This window comes from Nilaparvata lugens, chromosome 4 (assembly GCF_014356525.2).
Source record: "Nilaparvata lugens isolate BPH chromosome 4, ASM1435652v1, whole genome shotgun sequence".
NCBI classification, from domain to species: domain Eukaryota; kingdom Metazoa; phylum Arthropoda; class Insecta; order Hemiptera; family Delphacidae; genus Nilaparvata; species Nilaparvata lugens.
Window position 1 is genome coordinate 29956867 of NC_052507.1, and position 12647 is coordinate 29969513.

The 12647-nt window shown below is 36.0% G+C and overlaps 1 protein-coding gene across 2 annotated transcripts in view; it reads left to right on the forward strand.

Moving 5' to 3' along the window:
* The window catches only part of LOC111053344 (lutropin-choriogonadotropic hormone receptor), a 149761-nt gene extending 137833 nt beyond the window's left edge, over positions 1-11928 (forward strand). For both annotated transcript variants that reach the window (XM_039427303.1, XM_039427304.1), the window contains exons 13-15: positions 2211-2567; positions 2934-3162; positions 8897-11928. In XM_039427303.1, coding sequence (XP_039283237.1) covers positions 2211-2567; positions 2934-3162; positions 8897-9560 — 1250 coding nt within the window. In that variant the 3' untranslated portion in view covers positions 9561-11928. The remainder of the gene's footprint in view (positions 1-2210; positions 2568-2933; positions 3163-8896) is intronic.
* Positions 11929-12647: the final 719 nt, after the last annotated feature.

The following is a 12647-nucleotide window of genomic DNA, read 5'->3' on the forward strand; positions in this document are numbered from 1 at the left end:
CTGATGTGATAAGCTTGTCGTTGAAAAACAGAGTTCACCATATTATATCATACACCATAGCTCTGCTCAATTCAATAACTCTTTAGATTAATGTCAGCGTCCATAGAATTTCACATTTTGATCTTCTTCTACTTCTCTGTCTCTCCCCAGTGGGCCATTATAGCGTTGAGTTAGCCTCAGTCTATTTATTCCTTGATTCCCTATCCATTGCTGTTCTCTTCATCACTGGAACAGTCTCTCCTTTTCTCCGTCCTATCTCCTTAATCCGATCCTCATACGAAATACCTAGAACTTCTCACTGTTCTTTGTCAATGTACTCTCACATTTACATATTGTTAAGTTTTGTAATCATCCCCCGTTCGCTGTACACGTCCATACAATCCCAACTGTTTCAGTACTACTCTTCCACTAGAATATTTTCTACCCACTTCTTCTCTTAGTCAAGTATCCGAATTTTCATCTGTTTTCAAAGTTCCAGAATTGTTTCTAGGTACTGGGCCCAATTTTCAGCGTATAAGAAATAAAAAGTAAATTCGATACTACATTGGGATGGATTGGAAATACTATCATCTGGCCCATTTATAGATTTGGGAAAGTAAAAGGAATCTTCTTGAGTTCAAATAAATGATAGCAGTAGTGGTAATTATATACTCTTGGAGGGAGAACAGCAGCAATATCCAATGAAGCATGCTGCGAATTGCGAAATTGATGTCCTATTCCATGAACTAATAGGCAACAACGTTATTAGAAGTTATTACTGGTTGTTAAGGCGGTGGAACACGGAAAGTGCTAGTTGTTATCGATCGCAGTCCTGATGATGTAATTTGTGGGAGTTGAATGTCAGCCATCAGCGACTTACTGACAGTTGAGTTGGCTCTCGCAATTCCAGCTTCTTGTCTTCCCTTTCGAGATGATTGAGAGATTGAATTGTTGGTTCAATTTTGTGTAATCGGACGAAGCAGTTTCCTATATCCTGGAATGAAAATTCCTCTGCAGTAAAATATGATATTCAATCGACAGTGCCAATAAAAAATTATATCACTTTTTATAAAACGAATTTTATCTCGGATGTATTGCGTTGAATCCGATGAATGAATGAGAGAGGCACCATGAGTTGAGGGTAGATTTGTTTTGTTTTAAAGGATCCACCACGGAAAACAGTGCTTTTCAAATGAACAACACTTCTCTATTTTGAAGTGTTAAAGATTACTCATTGGCAGAAATACGTTCCTTAGAACATAATACCTGCAATTCGACTAACCTATGCACGAAAAATGATGTAATTAAGATGGTGTCTATTACCACGCTGATAAATATGTGAAGACACTCTCTGTAGTTTATTTCCACTCACATCAATAGTTAACGATCAATCTGAGCGACTTTCCGCCCCACAACTTGTCGCAATCCGCCCAACGTACGAGGCTTGTTCTCATTATACAAGAGACTTTAAAAATCCTCACAAAAATCACATATCGAATGGTCTGAAGGGAGAACGAGGTGGCCAATGCAGATAACCGAATCTAAAGATAACTTGATTTGGGAATATAGCCCGTCTTACACGTTCCATGTTCCCGGAGTTGGAGCTGTGTGACGTGGTCCCGGCGGCTGCCTATTTTCAATTTCAATTAAATTCAATTTATTCACAACACATAAAAATACAATGAGAAATGCAATATACAACAAAACAATAGCAGTAACAATGATATTAACACATTAAAAGACAATATTGCTAAAAAGATGTGTGCTGGAAGAAAGAGGGGGGTCTATTCATTGAATCACCTCCACTACAAAGGGCATCATCCCCATGTTGTTTCGGCTCGCAATGTCTCCATGCCGAGGAACATCGACAAAAGAGGCGTTCCATAACTGATTCCTCACAAAATTGTCATACACGCGATGCTCTACTTTCCACAGGGGAATTATGACAATTGAACAACTCTTATTAACAAGCATAATGAATTGCATGATTAGACAAGTAGTGAGCTGGCTTCGGCTCCCCTCTCAAACTCATACAGAATACGTAATATCAAATTGAAAAACGTCTGTTTCCTGTGACTGACCGTGTTATTAACCTATAGACTACAACTATGGAGCAATGATATGGATAAATAGTTACAATACAGAGTGGACTATTGATTTAATTCCAAATTTATACTAAAAAAATACAAAGAGTATAAATAATGAGTGAAAACTTGGTATGATTGTTTCAGACGTGACAGTTCCGCCAGCCGGCAGCCGCGTGCACCGTCTGTGCGGCAACCTGTCGAAGAAGTACGAGGAGGTGGAGTGCTGGCCGCGGCCAGACGCGTTCAACCCGTGCGAGGACCTGATGGGCAACTGGGTGCTGCGGGTGGCCGTGTGGCTGGTGGCCATATTGGCCCTGCTTGGCAACTTGGCCGTGCTGCTAGTGCTACTCAGCTCCCGCTTCCGCATGACTGTGCCCAAGTTCCTCATGTGCAACCTGGCCTTGGCCGACCTCTGCATGGGCCTCTACCTCCTCCTCATCGCCCTCACCGATGTGCGCTCCATCGGCGACTACTTCAACTACGCCATTGATTGGCAGAATGGTTAGTGGTAACATTATCCAAATACATTATTATATTAACTAATTAATTGGAATGATAATTGAAGAAAATTACAATATCAATTATAAGCCTCTAGTGCTAAAATGATTCAAGAGTCAGGAATCAAGTGGGCCTATCATTAATAATGAATCATGAAACATGAATCAGGTATTAGGAATCAAGAATGTTTTATTTTCATTAACAGAACACTGCATTGACGAATGTCACTTCAATAGAAGGCTTGTAATAACTTATTAAACAATGTCTTGAAAAAAGTTTCTCCATATCCCAGTAGATATTAAAAACTCCAATGAACATATAAGTTTACCAATGAACTGATTTTTGAAAGGACCTACTTTTGTGTTTCAGGTGTTGGGTGCAAGGTAGCCGGATTTTTGACAGTGTTCGCCAGCGAACTTTCAGTTTTCACACTGACAGTGATCACAGGTGAGCGATGGTACACCATCACCTACGCCATCCATCTCAATAAGCGACTCAAGCTGTGCACTGCCACCAAAATTATGGCTCTTGGTTGGATGTATGCCGCTGCAATGGCTGCTCTACCACTGTTTGGCGTCAGCAGTTACTCCAAAACAAGGTCAGTTGCTTCAAAAACGTTCACATTTTATATGAATTGTATGGAATGTATGGTTTGATAGTGATTTGCTTGTACGGTGATATTATTGGTACGGTATATTGGATTTTACTCAACCTCTTCACTCATCAACTTTGATCATCCGAGGTACAGGCTACCATACCGATGCTTGCAAATTTTCATCTATTTGGCTAAGATTTAATTTTTAATGTGCAGATATATTTTCCAATTCAAGTTCTTCTGAATATTTCTTGTTTTATTCGAAAATGAATTAACTAAACATCACGAATTCGAAAATTCCATGATCGAATACTAGTTTTATACTATCTCCCCTATCATGCACTATATCAGTATTATTTCTAATTTACTCATAATTTCTTCAACTATGTACACTCTTGTTTGAGCTTGTCAAGTTTAATGGAAAACTTCCAGATTGAAAGATCCCGTAACAAATTGAAGTATTTGAAACGTATTGAAGAATTGAAGTATATAATTGTAGTCTTGAAAACGAATCTGTTAAACCAGTTACACACACATGGCGAATTCTAACTCCTTACTAATCCAAGATATAGGCCTACTAGACTACTCTTAAGATGCCGTTAATACAATCAGCTCAGTATACCATAGTTTGTCTGAAGGTATAGGCTAAGCAATACAATATAATAAGTTAGTGATGTAATAGCTGGAGCTTTACTAATCATTACTAGGTAATCAGGTTATCATTCAGTGAAAGGTATCACATTAATCTTCTACAATTATTATTATAATCAATTTATGATTGTGACTTTCACTGTCAGAGAGATCCTCGTTGCAAAGAGATGTTCTGCCTTGACGTAATACTAAATACTCATTATAAACACTTGAATTTATATGTTATGTTGTTGGAATGTTTATCATGAGAAAATTTCACTTCGTTATACATTTCAAGTTAATTATTCAAGAATGGTATTGCTAGTCATGAAGTTGATGGAATTGGAATGGAGTTTTGATGAGGATGATGTGTGTATGCTGAGGACGGGTCATGGTATGAGATCCTAGAGTCAAAATCACTCCTCGAATGGATGTCCAGTGCGATGATTAACAGCACCGTCCGTTCTACAAGTGGGGACAGATGTGATTGAGCTCCAAATGGGAGCATTCAAATCTGTTAAACCAGAAACAAAGCCCTTTATAATCACTTCTAGACCGAAAGTTGTGCTCAACTCTCAATTGGATTTTACGAGTTCTCTTCATCATCGACTGCGAGTGGTTTAAGTGCTCAATTAAGTGCTTGTTCAGCATGGTGTGGTAAAGTAGGTAAATAACCTTTCAAAGAAACTAGAACAATTTGCTAGTTGATTCAACGTTGAATTAAGATGACTTGCGCTCTTCACGTAAAACTTTTAATTAGGTACCATATAGGTTTTGAAATACCCATAGAAATGTATTACAATATTGCAGTAGGTGTGTTCGCTCCACCGGGAGCGATTTTGAACTCATAAGTGATATTCAGAGGAGTCGGCTATACAATTCCTAAACGTGAATTCAAAATTATGAACATGAAAATTCAGTGATTAGAATATTCTCAGTCGTCAAGAGTATAGTAATAAGTTGGCTACAGATTTAGATACAAGAAAAACTGAACAAATAGAAATATAGATAACAATTACATTCATTTTCCTCAACTTTCAGTTTATAACTAATGAATACCAAAGATGTAATTTCTTTCCATTCAGATAAAAGTGAGACGTTAAGACTATGATGATAAATCACATGGGATTGATTAGATATGATATATTTAATTCAAGATGAATAGTATACGTTTACTTTTAACTTATTGTCACTGAGGAAAATAGAGTGGAAGATGACGTTTATCAATTTGTGAAGCTGTCACGCGATGAACACATTGTTCGTTAGAATTCCTCCGCACAAAAGTACATGCTGTCCGTTCAGTGCTGGAAACAGAAATCCAGAAGCTGAAGAGATGTCACAAAACAAAAGCGATTCAGTACCCGCCTATCACGTGACACTTACTATTATGTTCTCCTGCAAACCACTTCGAAAACTTCAACTACAATCCCAAGCTTAATGTCGTCAACCTTCTGTGAGCAGAAAAAAGAGGCGACCCGGACTTACAGCATTGAAGCTTCTTTCTGGAAGCTTTCTCCCGTGAGGATTTGAAGCGTTGGGGTAGAAAGGACATCATCAGCAGCCCGTTCGCTATCTTGATTCAAACGTTTAAAACGAAGGCTTCATCCCTCTTATTCTAGTTGCGCAAATACATCATGACGTTATCGGATAAAGTGGTGAGCGGCAGAATCCTTCGAGCCAGATCTTTTATTTTCCTGAGAAGAGATAACACAATAATATCCTCGCTGAGCACTTTATTCAATAATTTCACTCTTCGTAATAAATTTTCCTTGCTACAAGGAGAAATATCTCAAACAGATTTTCACACTTCGGAATTGGAGAACAACATTTTTGTCGAATTCTTATTCGTTGTAATACTTCTGTTACATTCTAGTATTCTAGATCTGATACTATCAGCATTATAGCACATAATATTATCTTAATATTATGGTTCGAATGAGAAAGTGAGTATTAAATTGAATTGGTGAAGAGGGAATAATTCAATATTAGAAAGAATATAGTGTCTTTTTATTAGATTGTCCCTATACCCAATATTTTGTCCTTCCTAAGCTATTTGGAGAAGCTCAATAGTATATCCTTATAGTATCAAAATACAACATAAGGAAACTTTATGAACAAACATAGTTTGTAAACAAGTTTTATGGATAAAGCTTGAATATTAAGTAAGAACAGTGAAATTACTCATTTTCATGGATTTTTGCATAATTTTATGCATTATCTCATTATTTTATTCATAGGCCTAATAACAATTTGATAATAATTTTATCCATTATCATAATGAATTCACCATCATAATATTTACTTATTGTCATAATTTTATTAATTATCACAAGCATAATTTTATTCATTGTCTCATTTATTCAGCTTACTTAGGATATAAGCACAAGATCTAAGTTTCAAGTATTAATGTATCAATTACGATTAATTGTTATGGTAATGTATTGAAAAAATTGGGATTCAGACCAAACTACGGTAGTCGACGGATGAACGCTGTATAATTTCCCTCACTTCGTTTGATGTATTAGACTTACTCACTTATTAGATGTACTATTCATGAATAGATTGAATAAATTGTTTCAATATGATTCAACTCATAAGTTAGATTCTCTCTAAGGTTTTGTAACTATTGCGACAGTTCGAGATTAGTCTCTTTCTGATTTTTTATCGTATTCCATCGTGAATACTCAATTAATGTTTATAATATTTCAATTTTCCCCCTCCGTATAGCTACTTCCAATTCTCACTTGTTTGATAAAAGTAACACAATGCATTTTTCAATAAGATAGACTTTTCCAATCAGATGCATTTTTAAAATAATAAATTATCCTTTGTCGAGTACTTTTAAAACAATTATTTCTGTGTTGGATAAAATGGCATTCCACTGTTTCTTGACAATGATAATATTATTATCAACATGTCATTTATCGGACAACAATATTCTAGATCGGAAGATGGATTATGGATAATAACCTGCATACGCGGCATGATCGAGTTAATATTCATCAATAGCCCCTATAACTTATTATTCTCTGGTATTAATTCAGCTTTTCGAGCTGTCTCAGACGTTACTAGTATGACAAAAAAGTATCATAAATCAAAAGACAGATGAATATTGTAACTTGCATCACATTTCAGCCGCTCCAGTGCTTAAAAACTGTTGGTAGTTTTCTGTAAATTATTTTATAGAATCATTATATTTTGTTAGTTCAGTTTCCTTTTTTTCTTTGTAATGAACGGCTTGAAATTGAATTTAAATTCGGAAATGGAAAGAAAAATGAGTAGGATTATAACATTTCTATAAGAAATAGAAGATATAGGAATAGAATAAATAATGAATGCGTTTTTTTCGTTTCTTCTGGGTGATAATCAACAAAGAATGCTCAAATTTGGTACACAGATTCAAAACAGCATTTTGTTGAACACAAAATTCTTCTAGGCACTTAGCTTGAAAATTTGCAATTAGCTTCTGAATGAAGCGAGCCTGCAAGTTCCCATTGTCGGATATGGCGATTATCACAGAGACAATTCATTATTCATGATTATTATTCATTATTGGCTGATTGCGAAGGGGATGCGAGCGAAGCTTTAACCTGCCGCCAGCCGGCTAGTAGAGTATAAAACCCTTACCTCCATCAATAATATCTTTCGAATTTAAATAGAAAGATTCTAACCACGATTAAATCCAGTTGAATATCATGCATCAATCAATATCTCTCATCCTCACTGAAGCGAACCAAATACTAATAAATTGATAAGTAGTTGAAAAGGCAATCTTGTGGAAGGAACTGTTGGACTGTCAGTTGAGAAGACTCTATAATATTATAGCCTTCAAGTCACTTACAGTTTAAGTAGTTGGGATCGAAGTTGGTAACTGGAAAGTGACTGACTTTGGCATTGAGCCACTGAGTTCGATTACAACCTAGAAGTTTGAGACTCAATACTGTAATGGAAATTTATTACAGGGTCCAGTATGGACTAGTTTCTAGTTTTTGAAGACTTTTTACCAATCATCAGTTGAAAACAAATTACGTTTTTTTGTTTCTCCACTAATGAAAAAGCCTAATGAATGAATTGTTTGATGAGAGAATAGAAATTTTAGTATAAAACTTCGTGAATCACCCTCTATTTTATGTTTCCATATCTGGAACTCCCCATTAATTCTGGATGGAATTAATTCAGTGCAATATCACCACTGTGGAAGGAGAAAAGAGCCATTCAAGGAAAACGCTACAATAATGAAAGATTGTACTACTAACTAACAGTCCTTTTTCTGTAAAATATACTGCAGTTAAGATTTGTCTATGAAGACGACAAGTTTTTAAAAAAGAAATTTTATTCACTGAATCTTTGGACATCACCCTGACGTTCAGAGTTGAAGAGCGAAAATGGACTAAGCACGGCGCGCAGGCTGCTTTAGGCTTACTTTCACACGATAGGAGACGTGGACCATGAACAATAAATTATATCTGTTTATCGGTTTTATAGGGTTTTTTCCAACAGTGAAGGTTTCATCGAATAGCTAATGCTGAGTAAGCTCACTACTACTGACACATTCATAACTTGCATAGTATAAATTGAAGGATAGTTACTTTTTCAGAGTTTTATGGACTGTAAGCAATCATGAGTTCCAGCAAAATTAGTATTTTGTTCGTATAGCCACTCATAGATTTATACCATACTATATTTGAACTCTGTAGCTCTTCCATTATTTCATTCAATTATTAAAGTATTGATTAATTTATTAGTATTGTGATATCATTCATCAATGTTCTATGCTCTATGTATTCGAATATTATATTATAACGTTTTCTCCTACTCCATTGTACTACTCAGGTATATCATAAGATTCACAATGACAGTTGACTGCCAAAAGTTTGCTGAATTGTTTCTTACTGTATCCATAAACTAAGTAGACGTCTTGAATTTGTGCTTCAACTCAGCAAACATGCTCATGCCTCAACTCATGGACACCTGGACAAAATCCATATCCCATAAAATTTGTTTTGGACAGTTGCCAATAACAATAAATAAAACATTGGAAAATTAAAAATATTATGATTATAGAAAAACATATGTTTGATTTGACTATTGATTTCTGATTTTGCAGCATTTGCCTGCCTATGAAGAAGGAATCGATGGCTGATCTGAGCTACCTGACGACACTGCTGATGTTCAACGGACTGGCGTTCTGGTCGATCTGCGCCTGCTACAGCCGCATGTACTGCAGCATCAGACAGGGCCAGGACGCGGTGGCGACGCTCGCTCGCTCCGACATGCGGGTGGCCAAGCGGATGGCTCTGCTCGTCTTCACCGACTTCGCGTGTTGGGCGCCAATCGCCTTCTTCGGCCTAACCGCCCTAGCCGGCCATCCACTCATCGACCTCTCCAAGACCAAAATACTGCTCGTCTTCTTCTACCCACTCAACTCGTGTGCCAACCCCTACCTGTACGCTCTGCTCACTCAACAGTACCGGCGCGACATGTTCATCCTGCTCAGTCGCTACGGTCTCTGCTCGAAGCGGGCCGATCGCTACAAGGGAACCACCGGGCAGACGCCCCGCATCCAGGGGCCTCAGGCACCTCAGGGGGGGCCTGCCCCCCTGCCCAACCATCGCGGCTCCGTCCTCACTAGCCTCACTTCGGTGGAGAGTGTGCCCGTGCGCCAGGGGCCCCTCTGCACCGTGCCTGAGGGGTCGCAGCTAGAGATGCTGCCTGTTGTCAATCACCAACACAAGTTTGATAATGATCAAAAGTCAAATTCATTCCTATAACGTTAGCATTCAAACGAAAGAATACTTCAAAGCTCTCAAATATAATGATCATTCATTGTGTTATTTGTTTGTATTTTTTGTGACAAATTGAGTATCTATTCTATTGATAGATGCTGCCTGTTGTCAATCACCAACACAAGTTCGATAATGATAAAAGTCCAATTCATTCCTATAACGTTAGCATTCGTACAAAAGAATACTTCAAAGCTCTCAAATATAATAATCATTCATTGTGTTATTTGTTTGTATTTTTTGTGACAAATTAAGTTTCTATTCTATTGATTCTGATTAGTTAAATGAAAACTACTTAGAACTTTTACAACCACTGATTTTTAAAAACTATTCTTAGAGACCATTTTCGATTGTTCTATAATAGACTGATGATAATCTCGTGATTTATCACTTCTTAACTAGAATGATTATTTTATAATTACCAATTCATTACAACTACTAATTTATTCTCGGTTCAATTTAATATGTTTTTATCTAAGTTGTTAATAATTGAAACTGGGATAAGTCAAAAATGGTATATATATTCACCTCAATTTGGGCCGATTTCAAATATTGAAGGGAGGAAAAATTTATTTTTGATCTCTTATATTAGAGAATAATGATGATCTCAATAATTATCAGACGGGTTCCTTGAAATTTTTTACTACTGATACTGGTTTAATATTTTGATGGAGATACACGTGAAAAAGAATGTAATTCTTTATTATTCATGTTATTCGATTTGAAGTGGGACACAGTATCTACTGCTTTTTGCTTATGTTATTGATTGGTTTCAGAATTTCTTCAGAATTTTTCATCATCAGCCTATGTTGTTTTTGTCAAAAAACACGTAAAATTGGGTTCTGTAGACATGTTGGCGATAAGGTTGGATCGTTTAATGAAATTTATATATTGATCTATCTATTTATTCATTAATTAATACCCGAATCATATTGGCTTTGTGTCAATTCATAAGCTTTCATCAATTCAACCCATGCATTTGTCATGTAGGAACAACGTATCTTTGATATTAGCGAGAAAGCCCTGTGTGGGCTGAAGGTGGATAAAGCTACTTAGTTGTTGAACTTTCCGTGAAGCTATTTCCTGCTGCTTCTATCCAAAGTTCTGAATGTCTCTTTCCTCCTGTGAGAATATAATAGGAGATTGCAGAGACATTTCAACCGCAACATATGTTGTGGTGTTGTGGTAGCCAACAGCACACATGCCACTTTGATGAAGGCTTTGTTCCATTTCATCACAAGCTTCAAGTAGTAATAATTTGCTTTTGAATTGTTCAAGTACTTGGCCCATCAAAGTTATATAATTTCAAAATTTCTAAAATTCTAATATTATAGCCTACACGTTGGAGCTCTTAACAATGAGCTTGAGTTCCGTTCAGAGTTCTAAACATACTATCCCAATCTGATAGACATCAATCATAATGAGTTCTATACAGCTATCTATCATAAATATTGATATATTTTCATCTCCTAAAAATTTGATACATGAAGTCTTCATTGAAAGAGAATTCCTACATTATACAGTGAAACACCGAACTCTTTCCTCTTCCATCAATCATCGTGAAACTATAATTATTGTTTGATGAAGTTTGGGCATTTTTATAAGAATTAAATGTAATAGAAGAACAATTTCCATGAACTTCTGAGAATTGCATTTTGTATTATGAACAAATAGCCGTTAGGTCCGTACAATTGTAACAATAGAATAAAGTTTTGGGAAATGTGACAATTGACATGTTTATTAAGAGTCAATAAATTCAGTTATGTTGTATTGATGTTACTTCTCATAATGCATGTACATTCAATGAATTATCCAAGAGAAACCGAGAAAAATATGAAATGTATTTTACATCCATCGATAATATTATTTCTTTATACATTCATGTCTTTCCTCAAGAGAAGATGATAATTGTGACAATTAAGGACCGGTTTCCGAGCTCGGGATTTAGCTAAGCTCTAGACTTTAAACAGCTGGAGTCAGAAAATTAGCTTTCCAAAACGGAGCGTCGCAGTTTTTATAACAGTAGTCTCAGTCTTTATTTTCTCATTTCTATAATTGGAAACGTTTTTCCTTGACGAAATTAAACATTTCTAAATAATTCAAAATAGCTGAAACTTTACACTATTTTTTCTTTATTTTATTTTGAGTTTAATTTTCTAGTTTTTTTGAAATTTAATTGAAACGTGACTTTGACAATGACTACGACTACGCCCCGTTTCGGAAAGCCAATTTTCTTACTCCAGCTGTTTAAAGTCTAGAACTTAGCCAAATCCCGAGCTCGGAAACCGGTCCTTATTGTTGATGAAATGCTTCAAAAATTCAATTTTTACAAATAAATAAAGCTTAAAACTACAAATGTCTCTACTTTCATTGTAAGCAAATCCTTCATTACAGAACCTTAACTTAGCTGAACCAAATGCAACCTGATACAGATTGTTGAAATTGCCACAAAAAATAGGATCTTAGTAGAAAAACTAAGCAGACTCTAATCACACCATAATTATACTAGTATTAATGATGTGCATATTATTTAACCTAACTCCACTTTCCAAAAAGTGTGTATCCTCTCGAATATATACGAAGCATTTTGCTGTATGTGCACATTTTACAAATTTTCTGATGTGAGTACCATGTGAGAATACGACGTTGAATATGTTTGTTCAAGAGAAGGCATGAGTCATAAGGGGTATTTCAATATATTATGAGATTATTTCTTCAAGTAAGATGTTGATATGAATTAATTTAAAAACTTTTTTCATTTGTTTGATTCAAGTATAAGAAAGATTGAAATAGAATTTCTGTTAACATTGAATTTATCATTTATTACAGCCCGGAAACCCCGGCTACTATTGTAGAATTTGGGTCAACTTTGCACAAAGAACAATATAGCTTGGGATTAAAGATTACGTTTTACGGTCTGCCACCTTGGAACCAATTTATGTAGGACGTGTATTTTATCACTGACTGAGGAATAAACGCGCCACGGTAATGCTGGTTACTTTCCTATTTACTCTCTCCCTCGTTCCAACTTCCAATCTCGCTCCTACTTCCTCATCTGTCTCTCTCTAGCATTCA